We start from the raw sequence: 27,623 nt of genomic DNA, 5'->3' as shown, positions 1-27,623 counted from the left end.
ACTTTAATGCATTCCCATGACTATCTTGCAGTATCCTGCTAAACACTATTTCCATCTCCTCATCTGCTCCATTGAGTTTCAACTGCTCCAGTCAGCAAGGACTTCACTAAATTAAGATTCTTTTTCTTTTTCTCCCTAAACTTGTCCTTCTTTCAAACTTACTAATTTTTGTTGAGAACATCACATTCTTTAAATCAAAGCTTAAATTGCAGCATGGGCTGCGATCCCATGTGGTATGGCATGACCGAAAGTAAAGGTCACAAAATTATGATTTATTATCAGTAAATGTTTGATTTGGTATCTACCTATTTTAAATACCTATATACCTGTGGTTCTATAAAAAAAAAAAAAAATTGGTGAAAAGCGGACACGATTGGAAAAAGTTTAAGAGGCCCTGCTTTAAATCACCAGGTTCACAACCTCCTTAACCTTTGGTTCTCATTTGCACATCTGTAAAATGGTAGGTTGGACTAAATGGCTTCAGAAATCACTTCTGGCTCTAAATCTATGATACTTTGTTCAAAATCTTTTCTTCTGTGGAAGGCATCCCAGAATTTTGCTCAGCTGCAATAGCTTCTGAGGAATCAGAGTCATTTCCATGCCACAGTGAGACATCAGAACAGGACTTCATTGAACCATGGCTTTTCATATTAAATAAATTACTTGTATTCATTTCCTATTCTTTGTTTTTAACTCTTTTTTATAGCTAAGAGAAACACAACTGAATTTGATTTAGAGTAGTAAGATATCCGTGTGAAGATATTTTGATTCAATAGCAATTTTAGTTTTAGGAGTGAATTGAAATAATTGTCATAAGAAATTTAAGAATTAGGAGTGAGGAAAGGCACACCTTACTAATAGTATCATGTGAATGCAATTTACAAAGCGGAATAAATGTAAAGAGACCTTTAAAGCCCACATAATGACAATGGATTAACCACAAGACGATGCAAAGGTTATCAAAGAAGGAAATTCTGCTCACTAATCTAAGGATTATATGAAAAGGATGCAATATTTGTCCATAAGCTCATGGGAGTTATGGCATTAGCTCAAGAGTATCCCATGGCTGGTCTCATTATCCTGAAGCCTTTGTTTGAATTTTGACAAAGAATTCATGTTCTTCAACTTTATGGGTGGTGCATCCATAATGGTTCAAGAAATATTTTTGTATAAGCAGTTTTCCCCCTGTAAATAACCTCTTTTTAGGTATCATCACAGTAAACTGGACAGCTTGGTCAAGGTATGACTATCTTTGTCATTCTTAATATATAGTTTTATATTCAAAGACTGTTATTTCTTTAAAACTGGCAATTGACAGGAACATTCAGAAAAACTAAATGCATGATTTTGAATGGAGTACCAAATAGTAACTAAGAGTAAAAGAAAGAATGCACACCAGTTCAGCTCACTCTCTTTCACTGCCTCAACATAGCACATGTTCGAAATGATGGAACTGTATAATTGTTATTGATCATGAAGGCATCCAAATGCTTCTTTCTCTTAAGAAACATCTCCTAAGATCCATTGATTGGAGGAAGGACATGATTGGGGCAGAAATTTTCTGAAAACTTACTGTGCACAATACTTGGTGCTGTGGGGAGATACGCCTTGTATTTCTAAGTTGATAGAGAATTATACTCAATAAGACTTAAATACACACATAAAAACATAAATAATGATATAAGATGTTAATAAGAAATGCCACAAAATATTATATGAGACTGTGTCCTTTGAGGATAGATAATAAGAGTTAGAAAATCCTAAGAGGAAATGGGCAGGATGGAGGTTGCATAGGTTAGGAAGGGAAGCCAGGGGAGGGATGTAAGGACTCAGGAGAGCTGTCCAAAGGAGATGGGACTAAAACTGGGAATTTGAAGTGTGGATAATAGTTGGATAGGCAAAAAAGAGAAGTGAGAGGACATGGAGGAAGAAGAACAGCATGAACAAGGGCAGAAAAGTGAAAATGATGAGCAGCAAATGTTTAGAAGACAATAATGAGTTGTCTGACTAGAATGGAGAATCTGTGAAATGATTCATTTGGATATGTATATATAGGGGCACTTATAGAGATTTTCAAATATAAGGCTGAATAGTTTTTACTCTATCCTAGAGACCATGGTTATCTAAAAATGTTCTTTATAGGGGAGTAACAGAGTGAAATCATTCTATAAGCCTTATGTCAAAAATGATATGGTGACTCATCTAGGACATCACCTTTCTTTCCCAGTAATATTTTATTTTTCCAAAAACATATAGTTTTCAACATTCATTTTTGTAAGACTTTGTGTCCTAAATTTTTCTCCCTACTTCTCTTCCCTCCTCCATAAGACAGCAAGCAATCTGATATAGCTTAAATATGTGCAGTACTTTAAACATATTTCCATATTTGTCATGTTGTGCAAAAAAAATCAGACCAAAGGGGAAAAAGCTATGAAAAAAGAAAAAAAAATTAAGGTGAAAATACTATGCTTTGATCTACATTCAGTCTCCATAGTTCTCTCTCTGGATGGGATTGGCATTTTCCATTCGAAATCTATTGGAATTGCCTTTAATCACTGCATTGTTGAGAAGAGGCAAGTCCATCACAGTTGATCATTATATAATCTTGTTCTTATTTTGTACAATATTCTGCTGTTTCTACTCACTTCACTCAGTATCAGTTCATGTAGGTCTTTTCAGGTTTTTCTGAATTCAGCCTGCTCATCATTTCTTATAAAACAATTACCTTCTGGCTTAGCTATACCAGACCTAAAACTATATTATAAAGTAGCAGTCATCAAAACCATTAGGTTTTGTATTATAAGAAATACAGTAGTTGATCAGTGGTATAGGTTAGGTTCACAGGACAAAATAGTCAAGGACCATAGTAATCTAGTGTTTGACAAACCCAAAGTCCCAGCTTTTGGGATAAGAATTCACTATTTGACAAAAACTGCTGGGAAAACTGGAAGTTAGTATGGCAGAAACTAATCATTTACCCACACCTAACACCATATACCAAGATAAGGTCAAAATGGATTCATGATTTAAACAGAAAGAGTGATATTTATAAGCAAATTAGAAGAACAAACTATCTTTTGTTTATCTCTCAAATCTGTGGAGAAGAAAGGAATTTGTGGCCAAAGAAGAACTGGAATTCATTAATAAACACAAAATAGATAATTTTAATTATATTAAATTTAAAAGATTTTGTACAAACAAAACCAATGCAGTCAAAATTAGAAGGGAAGGAATAAATTGGAAAAATTTTTTTTACATTCAAGGGTTCCGATAAAGGCCTCATTTCTAAAATATATAGAGAACTGACTCAAATTTGTAAGAATTCAAGCCATTCTCCAATTGATAAATGGTCAAAGGATATGAACAATTTTGAGATGAAGAAACTGAAATTTTTTGAATATGAAAAGGTGCTCTAAATCACTATTGATCAAAGAAATGCAAATTAAGACAACTCTGAGGTACCACTACACACCTCTCAGATTGGCTAAGATGACAGGAAAAGATAAGGACTAATGTTGGAGGGGATGTGGGAAAACTGCAATACTAATACATTGTTGGTGGAGTTGTGAAGTGATCCAACCATTCTGGCAAGTAATTTGGAACTGTGCCCAAATTGCTATCAAACTGTACATATCTTTTGATCCAGCAGTGTTTCTACTGGGATTATATCCCAAAGAGATTTTAAAGGAGGGAAAGGAATCCATATGTGCTAAAATGTTTGTGGCAGCCCTTTATATAATGACAAGAAACTGGAAACTGAGTGGATGCCCATCAGTTGGAGAATGGCTGAATAAGGTATGGTATATGAATGTTATGAAATATTATTGTTCTATAAGAAATGATCAGCAGGATGATTTCAGAGAGGCCTGGAGAGACTTATATGAACATCTGATGCTCAGTTAAATGAGCAGAACCAGGAGATCATTGTACATGGCAACAAGAAGATTATATAGTGATCAGTTCTGATGGGCATGGATCTTTTCAACAATGAGATGATTGAGGTCAGTTCCAATGACCTTGTGATCAATCTGCATCCAGAGAAAGCACTGTGGGAACTGAATTTGAATCACAACATAGTATTTTCATTTTTTTGTTGTTGTTTGCTTGCATTTTTGTTTTCTTCCTCATTTTTTCCCTTTTTGATCTGATTTTTCTTATGCAGCCAGATAATTGGGTATGTATACATATTTTGGATTTAGCATATACTTCTACCATGTTTAAGTATTGGACTACTTGCCATCTAGGGAAGGAGGTGGGGGGAAGAGGGGAATTTGGAACACAGTGGTTTTGCAAGGGTCAATGTTGAAAAATTGTCCATGAATATGTTTTGAAAATAAAAAGCTTTAATAAAAAAAATAGTTACTTTCATATACCATAACTTATTCAGTCATTCCCCAACTGATGGGCATCCACTCAATTTCCATTTTTTTGCCACTACTAAAAGCTGCTACAAAGATATTTTTATACATATGGATCTTTTTCCTTTTTTTATTATCTTTTTGGGATACAGGCCCAGAATAGACACTGCTGGTTCAAAGGATATGCACTTTTATAACCCTCTGAGCATAGTTTCAAATTTTTTTTTTTGTTTGTTTATAATGTTGTCCTAGGGTACACAGTGACAAGTTAGAATGATCCTCTATACATGTGCTTATGTAGAGGGTCACAGACAGTGGGGGAACTCTGGGTAAGGTATAAGCCCCTTCAGCCCAGAGGGAACCTGCTGACAATGTCTGGTTCAGCTCTCCATCTCCACTAAGGGCTCTCGGCCTTCCTGAGAAGTCAGGGGGCATTACAACCTGTGTTGTGATTGAAGCAGAGAGATACCAAGTGGCAAACTATATACAATGATCAGCAAGATGATTTCAGAGAGGCCTGGGAAGACTTACATAAATTGATACTAAGAAGTGAGTAAAACCAGAACATTGTACACAGCAACAGTAAGATTATGTGATGATCAACAATAAGATGATCAACTCAGATAGATGTGGCTCTTTTCAATGGAGAAGTAATTCAGGCCAGTGATGAAAAGAGCCATCTACACCCAGAGAGGAGACTGTGGGGACCGAGTGTGGATCACAAAATAGTATTTTTACTTTTTCTTTATTGTTTGCTTGCATTTTGTTTTGTTTCTCTTTTTCTCCCCTTTTTGATCTGATTTTTCTTTTGCAGCATAATAATTGTGAAAATAAGTATAGAAGAATTGCATATGTTTAATATATATTGGATTACTTGCCATCTAGGGGAAAGGATAAGGGGAAAGAAAAGAGAAAAAAATTGGAATAAGGTTTTGCAAAGATAAATGTTAAAAACTATCAATGCATATGTTTTTAAAATAAAAAACTTTTAAAAAATAAAAATAAGGTGCATAAATATAAAATAAAAAATAAATACGTTTAGAAGAATTTCACATGTTTATATTGTATGACTTGCTATCTAGAGGAAGGTGCTGGGGCAAGGGGAGGTAGAAAAATTTGGAACACAAGGTTTTGTAAGAATGAATGTTGAAAACTATCTTTGTACATATTTTGAAAATAAAAGGTTAGTATTAAAAAAAAAAAAAAGTCTTTTCTAAATAAGGCATTAAGGATTAAAGTATAATGACTCTCTTATGTTCTACCTAAAAGAAATCAGGCAGAGAGCCTGAAGAAAAGTTGAACTTTTTTGTTATTGAAAGTGAAGAAGCTTTTTCTACCAAAATGCAGATGAGCATTTTGTTTATAATGTCGTCCTGGGGTACACAGTGACAAGTTAGAATGATCCTCTATAAACTTTGCCACATTGTTTTTATACTTGTTGAAATCTAAGCTTTTATTGTAAAATGTACCTTCTCAAACTTTTATGTGTAATTATTAATATTGAACATTTGCATAGTACTACAAAGTTTGCAAAGCACTTTATTTTGCCTGAATTATTTTACATGTGATATGTTTAACTGTTATGTCCAACTCTTTTTTTCCACTTCACGTTTTCTTGGCAAAGACATTGGAGAAATCTTGTGATTTCCTTCTCAAGCTGATTTTACAGATGAGGAAACAGAGACAAACATAATTAAGTGACTTGCCCAAGCACATACTTTTTTCATTCATACATTCAGAGATGTCTGAATGTTATAACCACATTATCTTCAACTTAGTGTGGGGATAGTGAGGTTTACATGCTATTGCCACAAAACAACATTGTTTTAAAGTGATGCTTTTTTTTAAATTCAGGAAATTATTTCAATTTCAAAAATTAAAGTATAAAGCAGAAGGAAAGAAATGGAATTTTAAAAATAAACAAACAAAACATACAAAAAGTGTATTTTTAACTGGAAAATTCTGTTTTCTGGTTGTTAAAACAAACAAAAGATATGCATAATAACAATGTGGTAATCACAAAATTATCCTATTTTACTTCTGTGACCTTCTGAACTTCCTTTCTGTGTATTTAATATGGATTTATTGCTGTTACTGTTGTCTTAATGGAGCTATAGCCAATGTGTATGTGTATATTGGTCTTTTGGCTCCATGTCACTTGATATATCTCTCCAAATATCTTTGATCAATGACTAATTTAAAAATTAATGAAATGATTAATATAATTTCTTATGGGTAAACAATATACATTATATTTACATATCAAAATTTGTTCAGCTATTCCTCAGCTAAAAATAATTCTCAGTTTCTATATAATAAATAGTGCTCCAAGAAATATTTTTATGCAACTTTTTTCCTGGAAATTGTTTTTTTTTTAAGTTTAACATTCAAAGGGCATGAATGTCTGTCATTCTTATTTTTTATTGCTTTATTTGCTTTATTGCTAATTAAATTGCTAATATAATATATTGCTTTAGAAAATAATTATTAGAGAATTCCCAATCCCTATATTTTTGTACGCCTGCATTTTTGATTTCCTTCACAGGCTAATAGTTTCAAAGTCTGATTCTTTATGTACAACAAAATAACTGTTAAGACATGTATACTTATATTGTATTTAATTTACACTTTAACATATTTAATATGTATTGGTCAACCTGCCATCTGGGGGAGGGAATGGGGGGGAAGGAGGGGAAAAAGTAGAACAAAAGGTTTGGCAATTGTCAATGCTGTAAAATTACCCATGCATATAACTTGTAAATAAAAAGCTATTAAAAATAATTATTATTAGTAGTAGTATCAATCAGTAACATTAACATGCCTATCTTTCCATAGCCACCCCAGCATTTAATTTTGTCATGCTTTATTTTCTTTGAGAATTTAATGAGTGTAGAAAACAGTGGGTCAGTTGTTATTAATTTTACATTTTTTATTTTTAAAGATTTTGAATGCTTTCTCATATGGTTGTGTTTTTTCTCTGTGAAATGCCAAAAAATTCTGAAAAACAAAAAGTCTTGTGTCCACTTACAAATAAGAAAATAATTCCTACTTTGATACAGTTGTTAGTTCCTCATAGATTTTGGATGTTAGCCTTCCATCATAATATTTAATGATACATTTAAAGATTTTCCTCCCAGTGTGTGTTTCTTTTTTGTTGTGAACACAAGACTTTTTGTTGGGCAGAATTTTTTTCCCCTTAAATATGTATAATCACATTTATCATTTTTGTTTCTTAAAATTTTCTTTTAATTTTGCTCATTAAGAACTTTTTCTACTCCATATTTGTGAAAAAATGTTACATTATCCCTTAGTTATTTTTAAATAATTTAAAGATATTTATAACATTGATCCCTATGTATGAAATGTGTAATATATAATGTGAGATAGTTATCTGCTCCCATTTATCATCAGATTGTTATTCAGTTTCACCAACAGTTTGTGGTGATTAAAGTATAGCTTTCTCTGGTACTTGAATTTTTAATTTATTGAACCCCCCCAGGCTATTCCTCTCATTTGATTCTAGCTTATTCTAATCAATGTGCAGAGTCACCAGCCTCATTCTGTCCTCCAGAGTGGGCTGGATCCGGTGGCCAGGTCTAGATGTAGAAGCTCATAGTTTCGAGTCTGGATAGCTGAGGTCATGTTCCCACTTTACAATTGACACAGGATGATATGGGCCTCAAAGAGCCTCAATTTCTTCATTAGTAAAATGGCAAACTTGTATTAAATGATCTCTATCTTCCAGTTTTCTATGATTCCAGGTTCTAACATTTGTTGATTTTCAAATTCTTCAAAAAATTTTTTTTTAATTTTTACTGATGGTAAGGCTTGCTCTGGAGTCAAGGAGAGCTAGATTCAAATCCTACCTAATAGCTATGTGACATGGGCCAATCACACAACCTTCTAGTAGTTTCCTGTTCCACATACTGCCTCCTCTAGCCCCACGGGATTGTTAATTACAAGTTATTTGTATCTTTTGAAGAAGCATAGACTAGCACTTCACATCCCTCTCTTTCCTTCTTTCTCTACTTTCCCAGGAAATCTTCCCCCCCCCCCAAAAAAAAAAAAAACCCTATAAGGTCAAAGATTTAGAGCTAACGGGGACCTTGGAGGTCACCTAGTCTAAGCTCCTCATTTTAAAGATAAGAAAATTAAACCCATAAAATATAGTAACTTGTCCAAAGTCACAGAGAAATTAAGCAAGTCAGAATTTGAACTCAGGTTTTCTGACTCCAGATACAATACTTTTTCTACATCACCAATTTCAGGTGAATTACACTAGAAGAAATGTGTATTTAATCATTAAGGGCCCAAGGAAATATTTTCAATTCAAATAATTATTAGTGAATTCAACCATGAACACAAAGTGTCTAATCTTAGTTCTTGGTATTGTGAGTAGTAAAAAAACAGATTTCTTTTTTAAACTTCCGTAATTCTGATTTCATTCTAATTTCCTCCACTCAAAAGACATGCCTTTGGCACTCCCAGAAAGGAGATTTAATCCTGTTCCCAATATTTTTTGCTTGTGCTTTTTCCCAACATATTTCTGCCAAACTATTTAAAGAGGAAATAGTCCCTACCCCTACTTGAACATCATATCCCTTTTATATTTTGTTCTGATATAGCAAGTCGCCTGTCATCAGAGGCATTTGTAAGTAGAAAGATCTTCCTCCATGCCAAGTCAGACAGAGGGTTAACTTGAGAAAATAGCTGACTGTTTGCCACTACCTCAGGTAACAAAGGGAGGAGATAACTAGTCAGCACAGACTCTTGTACCCCAGCCCAGCTGCCTGCCCTTCCCTCTACTTTATCTGTCCTGTTTGTTCTGGAAGAGAGGTTCAAAGCTCACACACACGCACACACACACACACACACACACACACACACACACACACCACCATCACCATCACCATCACTTCCTCATCTCCCTGCAGTAATTATTTCACTCAGATCTTGGGCTGTTATGGGGCAACTTTCTTCTAAATCAATGGTACATAGACTTCAAAGAAAAGCAAATTAAATATTTACTTTTTTTGTAAGTCTACTCTCCTTTTCCTTTTTTTTTCATTTCTTTCTCTTTTTCATCTCTCAGTTTCTTTCCTTCTCCTTTTCCTCCCTATCTCTTTATGTTAATCTCAGATTTTGATATTTTTGGATTTTTAAAAATTTGTTTTGGCTATTGTACTTTTGGAACTTGATGACAACACATCTGATTCAAATCTGGCATTTATATCTATTAGCATCATATGGTTCTGTTATTCTGTAGCTTTTCCTTTGTTTAAATCACAGAGACATTTTCTCATAATGTCCTAAACTATGGTTGTCAGACTTTCTTCACATTTTTGGGAAAGATTCCTGTGACTCTCAATATGGTTTTTTCTGAACTCTGTACCCTCGTTTCATCACATTTGTAACGCGATACAGTGTTTGTAAATTTATTAAGCATTCCCCAGGTTAGAATGTCATAAGGTTGATCAGTAAACAAGCATTTATTAAGTATTTATTAGATACAAGAATCACTCTTTTAGACCTGAAATATACCTTAGAATATATAATGCAACCCATTCATTTTAGAGATGAGGAAACTAAGATTCCAAGAGACTGTGACTTGGCTATGATAGAAAGTGGCAGAGCCAAGGGCTGAATATAAAGGTCCTTTGAATGGTTCTGTCACTTCTTATCTTCTTTTAAAATAATTCTACTTTTCAATGAGTTCATATTTTCGTTTATATTTTCCACAGACATCTCCCTTTGATGGAGTTTTCTTATCATTTTTGTCCTATTACTTCTTTATTGAGGTCAGATTCCATTTTACTTATGTCAAACCCTTTTTTACTGATGTCAGCTTTTTTTTCTTTCCTATAGTATATTTATTATTAAATTTGTAGGTATTGTCATAGATTTAGTTTGTTTCTGAGGCAATTGTTTGGGTTATTTCATCATTTTTTCCTTATGTCCCCTTTCTCTGTTAAAAAAAAAATCCATGTTATTCATTCAGTGTGTTTGTGCTTTTTCCTGCTTGCTCATTTCTTTGACATTTTCCTTTATTGAATGGTGACTATGCTTTAAAGGGATTTGGTTTCTTCTTCTACCTTTTGGGAGGCATTTCTATGTCTGGAAGATATTAGAAAGCTAGACTCTTGAGACTGATCAATCTGCCATGTTCCCCAAAGTTCCTTTAGTTTCCTGTTTTATGTAAAGCAAGTCTTCCTTATCTCATAAAATTTTAGGTTCTTGTTGCATAATAGTTTTGCAGAATTTATGTCTATTGTATATTATTATTTTACAATTAGAAAACAATAAACGTAATGAAACCTTGAATTCTCTACTTTTTCATCAACTGTATAAGTGCATATGTAGTCTGCTACAGAATATCAATCATGAAACCTCATTATTCCTTGTGGTTATCATTCAGTGTTATTACCTGTTGTTCTTAATCATTTAAACATGGCTTACTTTTTCATATTTGGCATCCTAGATAAATATTAAATTATCATCACAATTGCTATGCAAATATATGGTTTGTTAATTGTTATGTTATGTAATGTTATGTTATGTTATGTAATATGTTAATTGAATAATTCTATGAACTTTTGTCTGAAAATGAAAATATGAGAAAAAGACCAGAAGCACATTTTTGAGTATTTTTTTTTTGATCAGGTATAGTTGTCAAAGCTTAGGTTGACTAAAGTCTCTATGAAAAGTTTTCCACATGTTTTAACATTGTTAATATTGGCTTTCAAGCAATGTTAAGAAATATCATATATAGCTAACATTTTTCTTTTTGAAAAAAAAATATTTTATAAAATACCAAACTGATTCATTAGATAAAATCAGTATTTCTATATACAAAAGAAGAAGTTTGTACATGAAACTCCAGGTAAATATAGAGTTTGCTTTTGTTTTTCAATTTCTACAAATTCAAAATCAAATTTTCAAATCTCACTTAAAATTTTCAAAAAGCTTCTCCCTTTAAATAGGGTGGGTGAATAGGATACAATGGATGTCTAATGGATGTATGAAGAAAGCAGATTAAGGTACCATATGTGGATTTAAGAAGAGAGTTCTAACATTTAATGAAAACAAGCTAAACAAAAAGGCATTGAATTTGTTATGATTGGCTAGAAGAAATCTGATTACACAGGAATTGGAAACTATTTAGAAAAATTAAATAAAAGGGAAGTATAAATGACCCCCACAGAGATAAATGATGAAAAAATAACTAAAAGGGCTTACATTTCTGGCATAAGGAAAATAATATTTTGTAACTGGAAAGGTTTCATTTCATGTTCTGGGAAACATAGTTATCAGACTGGGAAGAGAAAATATTCAGAATAAGAAAACCTAAAAATAGTGTGGACTTAAGAACATGCTGTTACAGGTTGTAGAAAAGAAGATAAGAGGACTAGCAACAGAACCAAAGAGTCAGCAAAATTTCTCCTCTGTACCTCATTGAGATATGGAAGTGATGCTCAGGCTTCTTAAAGGGAATGCTGGTGGGGGGAGATTAGCAGGTCCTTTTCATGTTAAGATGGCTCCAATTATTAGCAAAAAGTTAATTCACTGTGGAATGCAGCTTATGAAAGCTTCCAGTATCCTCATCAGTGATTCTTTCAATAGATACATGGATGATTCTCATAAAAAATTTATACAGATAGGAAAGAAGATATTGCTAATGTTCTTTTGGTCACTCTCTTTGGTAACTAAAATTCGAGATTCTCCATACTAGTGAAGTCACTGGTTCAGACTTTAAAAGAAAAAAAAGTAAAATTTCTTATTTGGGATTTCCAGGAACCAACATGGCAGAATAAGCAGTAAATTATTCCAACTCTCTCATATTTACTTCTAAGCAACCATAAAATATCGCCTTAAAACAATCTTGGAACAGCAGAACCCAGCAAAAAGACAGGGTGAAACAATCTTTTAGCCCAAGAACCCTGGAAGATTGGCAGGAAAAGTCTGTCTCACTCTAGTAATAGGTAAGCACAGTCCAGGACAGGAGAAGCCCAGCAAATCAGCAGTACTCCCACCTTAACAAACCAGTGGGAGACTTTGAGCGCCTAAGGTGTGAAGCAGGGCAAAGCCAACACCAGAACTACTTAATCATCGCCGGGGGAATGGACAAACTCCAGCTCTGAAAATTGCCAAATGCTTCTGCTTTACCCCAAACAAACGGGCAATTTCTAGAAGCCAGACCCCCCCCCCCCACTTGCTTCAGCGTAGCCCTGGGCAAACAAATAGCTACCAGTGGCCAGACGGTCATATGCTTTAGTGTAGCCCTAGGGAAATACAGAAATACACCAGACACCAGACTTGAACTCTGATTAAACACCAGCAAGCTGCCAGATCTTTTTATAGGCACCATTAGCACCAGGCACTTCCCCACCTCACCACCTCAGTGCAGGACCAGACACAAGGGTTCCCCATGGCCCCAGCATTGCCGCATCGAATAAATAGCCCGCAGTTCCTGGCACAAGATGCCGGTGACAGTGCCCCTCCACTCCAGGAGTAAAGCTCAAATTTAAAAGAAAGGAAAAAGACCAAAAAAAGATGAACAAAAAACATCTGGCCATACAAAGTTATTATGGTGAAAGGGAAGAATCTACCTGTCACACCAGAAAGAGATTTCAAAATAAAAACTCCAAGGGATATTATAGACAAATTTCAGAATTATCATTTTAAGGAAAAAATACTGCAAGTAACCAGAAAGAAAATTCAAATATCTGGGAGCTACAATCACTTAGCAGATGCACAATGAGAAGATTAGAAATTGTGGGACATGATATTTTGGAAGGCAAAGGACTACAACCAAGAATCAAGTATAATACTTCATGAGGATGGGAGGTGGGAAATAGTTATTCAGTGAAATAGAAGGATTTCAACTTTTCATAAGAAGACAAAAAATAGATAACAACTCTGTACCTGAAAGTTCTCCCTATAGTATAAATGGGAGGTAATCTTAGAGGGAAATTGCTAGCAGCTGAAGAGGAAGGGAGCACTATAAAAGCTCTTTTACTTAAAGTGGTATTTGAACTGGGTCTTAAAGGGAAACAGGAGGTGGTGGAGAACTCCCAAGTCAGGAGGAAATAATGAAAAGGTCTGGGGTCAGGAGATAAAATTGAAGGAACAGCAAGAAGGCCTGTGTTACTATATTGTATAGGATATGAAGAAAATTAAACTGTAAGAAGGGGCAGGTTGGGAAGGGCTTTAAAAGTCAAAGAGAAGATATTATATTTTGGCCCCCAAAATAATAACACATCAAAGTTTATGAAAAAGAGGCATGATTGGGTCCACTAGGCTCTTTAAAAAGATGCCTTTGATAATGACAAATGTTATAGGGGGTGTGGGAAAACTGAGACACTGATACATTGTGGGTGGAACTGTGAACAGATTCAACCATTCTGGAGAGCAGTTTGGAACTATGCTCAAAAAGTTAACAAACTATGCATATCCTTTAACCCAACAGTGTTTCTACTGGACTTATATCCCAAAGAGATCTTAAAGGAGGGAAAGAGACCCACATGTACAAAAATGTTTCTGGCAGCCCTTTTTGTAGTGTCTAGAAACTGGAAACTGAGTGTATGCCCATCAATTGGAGAATGGTTGAATAAGTTATGGTATATGAATGTTATGGAATATTATTGTTCTGTAAGAAATAACAGGATGATTTCAGAGAGTCTTGGAGAGACATGAACTGCTGCTAAGTGAAATGAGCAGAACTAGGAGAACATTGTACATGGCAACATCAATATTATATAACGATCAATTCTGAGGGATATGACTCTCTTCAACAATGAATTTATTCAAACCAATTCCAATTGTCCAGTAATGAAGAGAGCTATCTATACCCAGAGAGAGGACTATAGGAACTGAGTATGGACCACAACATAGCATTTTCATTCTTTCTGTTATTGTTTGCTTGCATTTTTGTTTTCCTTCTCAGGTTTTTTTCTTTCTAGATCCAATTTTTCTTGTGCAGCAAAATAACTGTATAAATATGTATACATGTATTGGACTACCTGTCATCTAGGGGAGAGGGGGAAGGAGGGGAAAATTTTGAACAAAAGATTATGCAAGGGTCAGTGTTGAAAAAATTGCCCATGCATATGTTTTGTAAATAAAAAGATATAATTTTTTTTTTAAAAAAGATGCCTTTGGTGGCTAAGTGGATAGATGTATGAAAGCAGACAAGGATTTGATATACAGGAACCAAAGATCCAGCAATTGGTCTAGGCATGAGTGTCAGAGTAAAGAAGAAGATATAGATGTTATTAAGATAAAAAATACAATGAAACTTGGCAACAAATTGGATACGTGGGCATAAGAAAAGAGAAGAATCAAGGATATCACCAAGATTTTAAGGATGAGAGACATATGAGCATATTTGAAGGAACCAATAGATAGGAAGAGATTCAGTACTAGAGAGAGAAAATAAATGAGGCAATCTGCTAGAGAAGAAGGGAGGAGATGAGATCAAGAATAAGTACATGTAGAGGTTGGCCTTCGAGAGGACAAAATCCACCTCTTCATCAGAGACTGGAATAAAGGAGAAGGCTGAGGATTTATAGTCAAGGAGTTGTAAATTGAGGAGGAGGTAAGCAAGGGATCTCAAAGCCTTAAGATGAGTTAGCAGCCAAGCTACCAGGAAGTAAGCAAATTAGTAACAGGTTTCTTGGCTCCCAGTTATAAGATCTCTATACTTCCTATCTCATATGTGATTAGAAGTGACAGTACCCACAAACTACAAAACCACAAAAATTCTAAAACTATGAAAAGCAGACATGTTTATCCCTATACTATATCCTTTCAGTGAAATGAATTTTCCTTGATTATAGAGCCCTACTGAAGGTGAATTTGTTTTCAGATGGGTTTCTAGCATTGAGTGATGGAGGGGAATGAGGTGCAATTGGACTTAGCATAATGAGTCAGAAATTCTAGAAAATCTATCCTTATTGATTAGGTCCTGGGTGATACTTACTATCTTATACAATTATTACCATGATATTAAAGATTTGAGGCTCTTCCTGATCTCACCAACTATATAATCACAGATTTGTTTTCCAAGTCCAATAGTATTGAATGCCTGTCATATGCAGTATAAATTAAGCAATAGGGGCAATATGTGTGTGTATAAAAAGTAAATATTGTCTTTAAGAAGGGTAATTATCTAATTGGGCAGAAAAAAATATAATACAGTGGATAAAATGCTGATTTACAGTGTGAAAGAATCACATTCAGACTAAATTTATATTCATAGGCAAGTCACTCAGTCTCTGAGTTTGTTTTTCTCATTAGTAAAATGGAATTAATACCTTCAGTCCCCAGAGTGCTATTGTGAGGAATAAATGAGGTAACATATGCAAAGTGCTTTGTAAACTTCAAAGTGGTATACATATTTTAATTGCTATTAAATGAAAATGTTCCCTGATCCTTAGAAACAGGCTTGCTCTGAAGCTAGCTCTGAACTCTTCTACTTAAAGAACTGTACTTAGATATTTTTGATTCCTAAAGCTTCCGTTAGGGTGAACCACTCTATCTATAATAGGTAGGTATTTTATCTACCTGTGTGAAGCTGTATTTTCTGCTTGACTCAGCTTGCAAGAATTGATAGTTAATTTTTCAGTGTGAGCATTTACACCTCACAAATAAATTGTTTTATTAATTGTCTGAATTTAAGAATATAGTAATGGTTTAGAAAAACTTAAAATGCATATTCAATAAACTGGGAAAACATCTCTACAATTAAAGGTTCTGATAAAGGCCTCATTTCCAAAATATATAGAGAATTGATTCAAATGTATAAGAAATCAAGCCATTCTCCAATTGATAAATGGACAAAGGATATGAACAGACAATTTTGAGATGATGAAATTGAAACTATTTCTATCCATATGAAAAGATGTTCCAAATAATTATTGATCAGAGAAATGCAAATTAAAACAACTCTGAGATACTATTACACACCTCTCAGATTGACTAAGATGACAAGAAAAGATGACAAATGTTGGAGGGGATGTGGGGAAACTGGAACACTGATGCATTGTTGGTGGAGTTGTGAACAGATCCAACCATCTTGGAGAGCAATTTGGAACTATACTCAAAAAGTTGTCAGACTGCATTGATCCACCAATGTTACTACTGGGCTTATATCCGAAAGAGATATTAAAGAAGGGAAAGGGACCTACATGGCAAAAATGTTGGTGGCAGCCCTTATTGTAGTGGCTAGAAACTGGAAATTTGAATGGATGCCCATCAATTGGAGAATGGCTGAATAAACTGTGGTACATGAATGTTATGGAATATTATTATTCTGTAAGAAATGATCAGCAGGATGAACATAGAGAGGCGTGGAGAGACTTACATGAACTGATGCTGAGTGAAATGAGCAGAACCAGGAGATCGTTATTCACTTCAACAATACCATATGAAGATCAATTCTGATGGAAGTGGCTATCTTTACCAATGAGAGATTGATCAGTAATGAACAGAACCAGCTACACCCAGCGAAAGAATACTGAGTGTGAACCACAACATAGCATTTACACTCTTTCTGTTATTGTTTGCTTGCATTTTTGTTTTTCTTCCCAGGATATTTTTACCTTCTTTCTAAATCCGATTTTCTTGTGTAGCAAGGCAACTGTATAAATATGTGTGTGTGAAGATATATATATGTGTGTATATATATATATATATATATATATATATATAGTATTTAACATATATTTTAACACATTTAACATGTATGGGACTACCTGCCATCTAGGGGAGGGGGTGGAAGGAAGGAGGGGAAATGTTGGAACAGAAATTTTTGCAAGGGTCAATGTTGAAAAATTACCCATGCATATGTTTTGTCAATAAAAAGCTATAATAAAAAATTCATATTCACATTAAAAGTATGTCCAAGTATTTCCATCCCACTTCACCCATTTTTTTCTTACAGCTGATTATTAAACATTTAGCAGCACATCTCTGCTTGGAAATCATCCTTGTTATCAGTGGAAACTAACAATACAAATTACATCCTTACAGAGTTAAAGAAGTAGTCTTAAGTAAATCAGGACTGGACTTCATCCATAAAGCAAGTTAGGGAAATTCCAATAATGCCATGATGATTTCTGTTCATCTTCCATCAACTTTGCTCTTCCCCACACATACTCCCACTTATTCTCCACCCCAAAGGGCTGAAAATGCTGGTTTCCTCTCAGTACTGGGAAAATGCTTCAGAATCCACTGTAGTAATGCAGCCTTATAACCTGAACATACTTACTCCAAATGACTGTCAAATATGAACTTCTCTGAGTACTAGGACTCTTTAAAGCAGATATTTCTAACGTTGTGTGTGTGTGTGTGTGTGTGTTACCCTTTTTCATTAACTTCTGGTTGAAAAATATGGTCTTCTCAGAATAATGTTTTGAAATGCATAAAATAAAATACTCAGGATTACAGATGAAATAAATTATATTAAAATACAGTTAGGTTAAGACCCTGGATTAAGAATCCCTGCTTTAAATTTTGGCTGTTATAAGTTCTGCTTAGTTAACTCAAAAGTGAAATCTCTTATCATCCTCTCAAAATAAACCCCATAATGATGGCAGCAACTATGATTATCCCTATTTTGTAAATGGAAAAATTACTCTCCCTTATTGGCATAGCAATTTATTAACCACAGTAAGAATGAAAACCAAGATAACTCCCTCAGAAAGGAAAGAACTAGAAGCAGAGCTAACAAATTAAGAAAACCATCCTATTCTTCATGCCCTTCTCTGAAAATACTTTAGAAAGACAGCCATACATGGACCCACACTTAACACCATATACCAAGATAAGATCAAAATGGGTCCATGATTTAGGCATAAAAAACAAGATTATAAATAAATTAGAGGAACATAGGATAGTTTATCTCTCAGACCTGTGGAGGAGGAAGAAATTTGTGACCAAAGATGAACTAGAGATCATTACTGATCACAAAATAGAAAATTTTGATTACATCAAATTAAAATGCTTTTGTACAAACAAAACTAATGCAAACAAGATTAGAAAGGAAGCAACAAACTGGGAAAACATCTTTACAGTTAAAGGTTCTGATAAAGACCTCATTTCCAAAATATAGAGAGAATTGACTCTAATTTATAAGAAACCAAGCCATTCTTCAATTGATAAATGGTCAAAGGATATGAACAATTTTCAGATGATGAAACTGAAACTATTGCCACTCATATGAAAGAGTGTTCCAAATCATTATTAATCAGAGAAATGCAAATTAAGACAACTCTGAGGTGCCACTACACACCTGTCAGATTGGCTAAGATGACAGGAAAAAATAATGATGAATGTTGGAGGGGATGTGGGAAAACTGGGACACTGATGCATTGTTGGTGGAGTTGTGAATGAATCCAACCATTCTGGAGAGCAATTTGGAACTATGCCCAAAAAGTTATCAAACTGTGCATACCCTTTGACCCAGCAGTGCTACTATTGGGCTTATACCCCAAGGAGATACTAAAGAAGGGAAAGGGCCCTGTATGTGCCAAAATGTTGGCAGCCCTGTTTGTGGTGGCTAGAAACTGGAAAATGAATGGATGCCCATCAATTGGAGAATGGTTGGGTAAATTGTGGTATATGAATGTTATGGAATATTATTGTTCTGTAAGAAATGACCAGCAGGATGAATACAGAGCAGCTTGGAGAGACTTACATGAACTGATGCTAAGTGAAATGAGCAGAACCAGGAGGAGATCATTATATACTTCAACAGCAATACTGTATGAAGATATATTCTGATGAAGTGGATTTCTTTGACAAAGAGACCTAATTCAGAAAGAACACTGGGAAATGAATGTGAACTGTTTGCATTTTTGTTTTTCTTCCTTCTGGGTTATTTTTACCTTCTGAATCCAATTCTTCCTGTGCAACAAGATAACTGTTTGGTTCTACACACATATATTGTATCTAGGATATACTGCGACATATTCAACATATATAGGACTGCTTGCCATCTGGGGGAGGGGGTGGAGGGAGGGAGGGGAAAAATCGGAACAGAAGTGAGTGCAAGGGATAATGTTGTAAAAAAATTACCCTGGCATGGGTTCTGTCAATAAAAAGTTATTATAATATAAATAAATAAATAAACAAACAAGTTAAAAAAAAAAAGAAAGCCATAAATGTGAATGTATGTATGTATATATATATGTAAATATATATATATATATATATATATATATACACATACATGGATTTGAATAATGAAACTTCTTATATAAAATGATATGTACATATTTTTGCATTTATCCAAACTGGAGACTCCCAGTATGGAAATTCTCTCAAGTCAAATCCTTGATTTGTTTTCATTAATAGGTTAGTTGCTTGATGTTGGAATCCTTACAAAGTGTTAAGTCATTAGAGTTGATAGAGATAATAATTATCCAATTTAGCATGGCTCAGTATGATTGATCTGATCCTATGAGGAGATGTTATGGGCCAGAACTTGAAACAAGGTACTAAGTAAAACTGATAGAAATAATGCTTGTGTTCACACCTTTAGAAAGGTCATATAAGCAAGAAGCTCTTAGGGCCAGCGAGCACTCTGGGAGGAAACCCATAATCCCACTCTCGGATCCCACAATCCCACTCTCGGAGAAGGAGCATAAATAGAGCTTCAGTGAGCCAGTCATGTCAGTTCAGGAGAAGCCCTCTCTCTCCGAGATGCAACCAGATTTATTCATCCTACCGTGGTGGCTGGCCTCCTGCACTTCCCCCTCTGAGACCAAGGCTGGTCTGAAAGGCTCTCCAGAAAGCTGCCCAGCCCCAGGCAAGGAGACAAGACTCCGAAGGAGCATTCTGGGAGATTGAGAGCCAGAAGCCCTCTCTCGGAGGCAAGACAGATTCATTCCATCTTCCACCTTTGTGCTGGTTGGAGGCTGAAGGACAAACCTTTGGATTTGGAGACATTTGGAGGGAGCTCTTGGAACCAAGGAGAGAGAAGGCCTCCAGAAAACTAGCTGAGCCCCAAGTGAAAGAGATAAGATTTTGGAAGAGACAATAAAAGACTGTACTTTAATCTCTGGCTGCCTTTGGAGTGATTATTGATCTGAACTGATACTAGGGCTACTTCCCCAAGAAACCTACTCCCAGAGAGAACCATTATTATTTTAAAAAAGAAGAACACCACAGCTAGATCTAGCAGGCCACAGTTTCAGGTCAGGAGCAAAAAGAAAGTACTATTATATGATCTTTCCACATTGACAGGGTTAGGGCAAGATACCCCAGCAATCTGGAAAATCCCTAGAAGATTTTTGGCCTTCCTTTGCACCTGAGAAGAAGTCTGAATTATTATAGTATTAAAAAATAAAACATGTTGATATTGTACAATGCTATACATATATTTTATGTATTTCTGAGTTTCTATCCTTTTTCTGGGTTATCTGATAGATTTTTAATGTCTGTGGCTTTGGCAAAATTTTCCCTCAAACTCCCATTTAATTTCTCATGCCAATTCATGACGTATCAAAACTGAGATAGGGAAAATGAGTTAACTATAACGTGATTTTCTTAGGCTCCCAAGCTCATGTACTACGTTGGTCTTCAAAGAAGAAATTTTCTGATGCAGATTCAATTTAATGACCTCACAGGTTCCTTCCTGCTCTGATGTTTCATAGACTTTATTGCTCTAACAAAAAGGGGGAAAAGAGAATTGGAAGGAGTATTTTAGAATTCTGTGGACAAGTGTCTGCTAGTAGTCTAACCATGACGCAGCTGCAACCTCCTCCTGCTTCCCCTATGGGGCCCAGCGACCTCCTATAACTTCCCTCTCTGCTTTTCTCCCAGTGTTGAATACAACCATGTTCACCAATGAAAATGCTAATTCACCGGCTGCCCGGCTTAATAGGTTTAAGAACAAAGGGGAAGACAGAATGGAAATGAGGCCTGGCAATTTGAAGTGAATATAGAACTGAGGAAAGCTAAAAAAAAAAAGATGACCAGATGCTGAAAAGAAGAAATGTCAGTACTTTTCCTGATGATGCCACTTTTCCTCTGCAAGAAAACCGAAATAACCAGGGTTCTGCACTTTGGTCTGTTGAAAAATTGTCAAAGGCATAAATAGTAATAATCTGGGGGTTCAACTTCAGGCTACCCAAACTGCTAGGAAACTCCTTTCTAGGGAAAAACAGCCTCTAATAGAGCAAATAATTGAGGCTGGTATGATTCCAAAACTTGTAGGTTTCTTGGACAGGACAGACTGTAATCCTATTCAGTTTGAATCTGCTTGGGCACTTACTAACATTGCTTCTGGAACATCAGACCAAACCAAGGCTGTGGTAGGTGGAGGAGCCATATCTGCATTCATTGCCCTGTTGGCCTCTCCCCAGGCTCACATCTGGGAAACATTGCAGGTGATGGTTCAGCCTACAGAGACTTGGTTATCAAGTATGGTGCAATAGACCCTCTTCTAGCTCTTCTTGCAGTTCCTGATATATCATCATTAGCATGTGGTTACTTAAGAAATCTTACTTGGACACTTTCAAATCTTTGTCTCAACAAGAATCCTGCTCCCCCAATAGAAGCTATTGAGCAAATTCTTCCAACCTTCGTTCGCCTTTTGCATCATCATGATACAGAAGTTCTGGCAGATACCTGTTGGGCTATTTCCTACCTCACAGATGGCTCAAAAGACAGGATTGAAGTAGTTGTGAAAACAGGAGTTGTCTCACAACTAGTCAAACTTCTAGGATCTGGTGAATTGCCAATAGTGACTCCTTCCTTACGGGCTATAGGAAACATTGTCACTGGGACAGATGAACAAACTCAGATTGTAATAGATTCAGGAGCGCTTGCTGTCTTTCCTAGCCTGCTTACTCACCCCAAAACCAATATCCAGAAGGAGGCTGCATGGACCATGTCAAACATCACGGCTGGCCGTCAGGACCAAATACAGCAAGTTGTGAATCATGGACTAGTTCCATACTTGGTTGGAATACTGTCAGAGGGAGACTTTAAGTCACAGAAAGAAGCTGTATGGGCTGTCACAAACTATACCAGTGGTGGAACAATTGAACAGATCGTCTATCTTGTCCAAAACGGAATTCTGGAACCCTTAATCAACCTCTTGTCTGCAAAAGACAGCAAAATTGTTCTGGTTATTTTTGCATGCAATTTCAAATATTTTTCTGGCTGCTGAAAAACTAAACGAAACTGAAAAACTTTGTATCCTAATTGAAGAATGTGGAGGGCTAGACAGAATTGAAGCACTTCAGTCCCATGAAAATGAAATGGTATATAAGGCTTCCTCCAGCTTAATTGAAAAATATTTCTCTGCAGAGGAAGAAGATCAAAATGTTGTACCAGAATCTACCTCTGAGGGCTATACCTTCCAGATTCAAGATGGCACACCTAGATCCTTTAACTTTTAGGTTTTACAGTCAAACCTTCAAGTCTTGTATGCCATGTTGTTGGTATAATTTTGTCTTACTGTCTCTCCACTAAGATCCTTTTTTAAATGTGACTTTTAATGTAACACTAATGCATACTTGAACAGTTTGAACTGTGTACATACTATATGAAACCTCTGTCCTCAATAGAGTTCTCATTTCTATGTGGAATTTCCTGTCTTGCAGTGTCCTGTAAATAAAAACTTAATTCCACACTTTGCCTTACCTCAGCCTGCCTAATTTATCACATTTTACATGGGTGCTACCTTTAGTCCAGGGGAAGTGGGAGATTCTATTGCAAATGGTGATTCTATTCCAAGGATCTGATTTTGTATGCGGTTATTTCCTCCATAAATGGAGTTTATAACCTGAAGAATGTAGTTTTTAAAGAGTTGATTTGGCTGAAAATCCATGACTGTGGCTGGCCCACTCAAGACTTTCTAAAACTAGGCTGCTAGTCTTATGGCAAGTAGTTACCACTAGGCCAGGTTGGATCACCCTAACCACAACTTGATGTAGATTATAGCAGAACCTGCATTTTATTCATAAGAGCCTTTGTCAACTCAATATGATAATAGATTCAAACTTCAGTGGAAGAGATGTTTGTGTTTCTAATTCTGATTATTGTACCTTAGTAAATAAACAATTTCCAATGTGAGAAACTTAAAAAAAAAAAAAAAAAAAAAAAAAAAAAAAAAAAAAAAAAAAAGAATTCTGTGGGCAACTAGATGCTAGATGGCCCAGTGATAGAAAATTATGTCTAATGTGAGAAAGATTCTTCCTGGATTGAAATCTGGCTTCAGACACTTATTAGTGTCTGTTTTGCTGGTCAAGTCACTTAACCCTATTTGCTTCAGTTTCTTCATATGTAAAATGAGCTGAAGAAGGAAATGGCAAATCACTCCAGAATTTTTTGTCAAAAAAATCCCAAATTGGGTTATGAAGAACTAGACATGATGGAAACAACTGAACAAAATGTAATGGTATGCATCAGCTCAAAAAGGGAAGAACTAGAGTCAGAGCAAACAAATTAACAACACCATCCTATTCTGCTTCATGCCATTCTTTCCAAATACCTTAGAATGTATATATATATGTAATTAAACCTCTTGTGTGAAGTGATTTGTACATATTTTTGCATTTATCCAAACTGGGAACTTCCAGTGTGGAAATCCTCTCCCCAAGTCAGATCAGTAACTCATCTTTAATTCATAGAATTAAAGCTATGAGTTCTCAAAGCCTCCTGGGAGCTGCCAAGACCCTTTAAGGGAGTCTGAAAGAAGAAATTATTTTTCTAATATTAGACAAGATTGTCTTACTAAGTTATTCCTCTCTTTTCCAATTACCTGTCTTTGTGAGGCTGGCTTGTCTTCTTATACTTCAACCAAACAGACTGAATGTAGAAACAAGCATTAGAATTCATCTATTTTCTATTAAATCAAATAATAGGAATTTGTAATAATATGTAAAACAATCCTACTCTTCTGACTAATTTTTTGTGTTGGAAATTAGTTTTTTAAGCAAAATTATGTTAGACATGTAAATATTTTAAATGCTTTATTAAAATGTTTTCACTCATAATGTATTTATTTTTATTTTAAATGAAGAAATAATTTTAATTCTTTTCATTGACATATGATATATATTCATGTGAATGTGTATATGCATATATAAATGTAATATATAAAGCCTAAACAAAACAAAAGCTCTTTGGCTGATATAATTTTTAAGATTGTAAAGTGCTCCTAAGACCAAATAAATCTGAAAACTTCCCCAAAATTACGGAGTTGCCTAAAGTCCTAAAAAACTGGCAGTCAAGAATTGTGTATTAAGCATTTATTATGTGCCATACAGAGTATCAAATGCACAGAAAAGAGAAAATACAGAAAAAGTGTCCTTGCCCATAGGGGGCTTACACTCTAATGGATCATAATAATTTGTATTTGTTCTGTAAGGTAATAATAAATCTTTGGAGTTTATAGGGAAAATGGGACAACATGAGACCTGGCACTTCGGCAGCTATATGGAAAATAGACTAGAGTTGGAAAAAGATGAAGCAGAGATCAAATAGAAAGGGAGGTAAAAGGCAATGGGGATCTGATCTAGGCCAATGATTGTGAATGGTGAGCATGGGAGGAATGTGAGGATTGTTGTGGAGTTGGAAAATAACTTAGTGGGAGGCAGCTAGATAGCTCAGTGGATAGAACACCAGCCCTAAAGTCAGGGGAACCTGAGTTCAAATCTGGACTCAGACACTTAATACTTCCTAGCTGTGTGACCCTGGGCAAGTCACTTAACCCTAGCTACCTCAGCAAAAATAAACAAATAAATAAATGACTGGCCGGATCTAAGGAATAGATTAGAATGAGGCTCTCCCGTATACAAGGCATAGTCTTGGTTTGTGGGGAAAAAAGCTCAGAGATAAGGACAGATTTCTATGAAGTAAATCAGGTCTCAGTTTAAGGTTTCCTGGCTAATCAGGACCATACATCTTAAGGCTGGTTCTTTTTTCTCTCTCTCTCTCTCTCTCTCTCTCTCTCTCTCTCTCTCTCTCTCTCTCTCTCTCTCTCTCTCTCTCTCTCTCTGTGTGTGTGTGTTTCTCTGTGTCTCTGTGTCTCTCTGTATCTCTCTGTCTCTGTCTCTATGTCTCTGTCTCTGTCTCTGTCTCGCTCCATCTCTGTCTCGCTCTGTCTCTGTCTCTGTCTCTCTATCTCTCTACAAATACTTTAGAAAGACAGCCATAAATGTGAATATATATATATATATACATACATATATTTGAATAATGAAACCTGTTATATGACACTTCTTCTGACCTCTCTGTAAGCACTGGCCTTGTGTGAGTTCTCTGTTAAGCAGTCTTTTAGGGAAGCATACTTTTGACATTTGAACAATGGGACTAGCTCATCAGAGTTGTGCTCTTTGCAGTAGATTTTTAATGCTTGAGAGTTAAGTTCAATAAAGGATCTCAATATTTGGTACCTTACCTTGCCAAGTTAATCCATCAGAATCTTCCTAAGACAATTCAAATGAAAGTGATTCAGTTTCCTAGCATGGCACTAATGTACTGTCCAGATTTCACAAGTATACAACAATGAGGTCTGCACCTTTAGACCTTCAGTTTGATAGGCAATCTAATACTTCTCTCCACACTTTACTTCAGAATCTCCCCCAAATTAAGCTAGATATGGCAATGTGTGCATCACACCTGGAAAGTATACTGCCAAGGTAAGTGAACTTACCCATGGTATTCTAAACTTCTCCATTTGTTGTAACCAGTGATTCTACATATGGATGATGTGGTGCTGACTAGTGAAGAACCTGTTTTCTTGTAAAAGATTCCATCCATATTTTGTTGCACCACAGCCTCAGAGACTGCATTGTTTGCACAATTTACAAACAAAAAGTCATGCTCCAAGTCTCCTTTTACTTTAGTCTTGACTTGAAACTTTTCAAGTTAAGCATCAAGGTCAGTATGGTAGCTGGCTTTAATGCCATTTTTTCATAGAAAACTTCATGCCAAAAAGTTTGGAAGCAAGCACACAATCCTGCTTCACTCCATTTGGGGACTAGGAAAGTGCAAGAGTGTTGTCCATCACCCAAAACCCAGGCAAGAATGATGTCATGAAACTGATGAATAATACTGAATAGATTCTCCAGGCAACCAAGTTTTGCCATAATTTTCCACTAGCCTTCACAACTAACAGTATCAAAGGCCTTCAAAGGACTATCAAAGGCAGCAAATGTTGCATTCAGACCTCTATGTGGCTCCTGGCATTTCTCCTAGAATTGTCGAACAACACCATTTCAACCATTCCTTGATCCTATCCAAAACCACACTGGCTCTCAGGATAGATGAAAACATTAACAAAGATAGCCTCCAGATCTAGTAAATGAGTTTAGACATCAATGAAAAAATACTTTAAACAAGGAAAATGATCCAATGTTTGGCCACAGTACTCTTTGGAATTTGAGTAGAATATGTGAATGTTTTAAAAAAGAGAAATGAGAATTATAAAAATTGAGTTTATGGGCTGCAAACCAAAAACAATTGTCAGAACAAATTAAAAAAAAACCTGTAATCCACAATGACATGTTTTGCCAAGTAAACAAATGAGAAAACAATTAACTAGGAATACAAATAAATAGAAGTGGCCAATTTAGAAAAAAAGCAATAATATCAAAATAAAATATGTTCATTATTCAAACAAAACATACTGTCCTTTTTTTGTAAATAATAATTTTCCAATCACATGTAAAAATAGTTTTCAGTGTTCATTTTTATTAGATTTTGAGTTCCAGATTCTTTTATCTCCCTCCCATCCTCTCTTGCCAAGGTGATAAACAAGCTGATATAAGTTATACATATTTCTGAATAGTCACATTGATGTTAAGGAAAGGAATAAAGCTAGTGCAGATTTTTCCAATGTTGAACCTATCAAAAGTCCCACTTAATCCTTGAGTATGAATCTTTATCACTAGAGATAGGAAATTTGGGAACCAGGACCAGTTTAGTGCTATTTTTTTCCCCTTCCAAATTTGTTGCAGTCAGTAGCTTCTAGTCTGTCTTTGCCTCTTTCTGTTTCCTGCCTTGCCATTCATCAGCTTAGCCAACTGATCATTCCTCCAGTTTGTTTATTTTGTGTGGAGTTGTGGAACATAGAAAAGGGCAGGCCACACATAAAGAGAACTCTTTTTACTAGTTTACCATCTTGCTTATATTCTTGAATTCCCTCTTCCTCTGCCTGTCCAAGAAATGTTTTAGTTTTATTCCTCTGGACCACTTTCAATCAATGCTTTAGCTTGGATATTCTCCACCAAGGTGGAAAAGCAAAAGAGC

The 27,623-nt window shown here is 35.4% G+C and overlaps 1 protein-coding gene across 1 annotated transcript; it reads left to right on the top strand.

Moving 5' to 3' along the window:
- Positions 1-21,150: 21,150 nt before the first annotated feature.
- Positions 21,151-23,320, top strand: LOC100915610 (importin subunit alpha-1). The gene is given in 6 exon segments (XM_031946076.1): positions 21,151-21,281; positions 21,284-21,321; positions 21,324-21,435; positions 21,438-21,728; positions 21,731-22,497; positions 22,499-23,320. Coding segments are annotated over 6 exon segments (1,560 nt in total). The 5' UTR covers positions 21,151-21,196; the 3' UTR covers positions 22,766-23,320.
- The last annotated feature ends 4,303 nt before the right edge of the window (positions 23,321-27,623 follow it).

Source organism: Sarcophilus harrisii, chromosome 1 (genome assembly GCF_902635505.1).
Source record: "Sarcophilus harrisii chromosome 1, mSarHar1.11, whole genome shotgun sequence".
In the NCBI taxonomy this organism is placed as follows: domain Eukaryota; kingdom Metazoa; phylum Chordata; class Mammalia; order Dasyuromorphia; family Dasyuridae; genus Sarcophilus; species Sarcophilus harrisii.
This window is presented reverse-complemented; position numbering and strand designations above follow the sequence as displayed.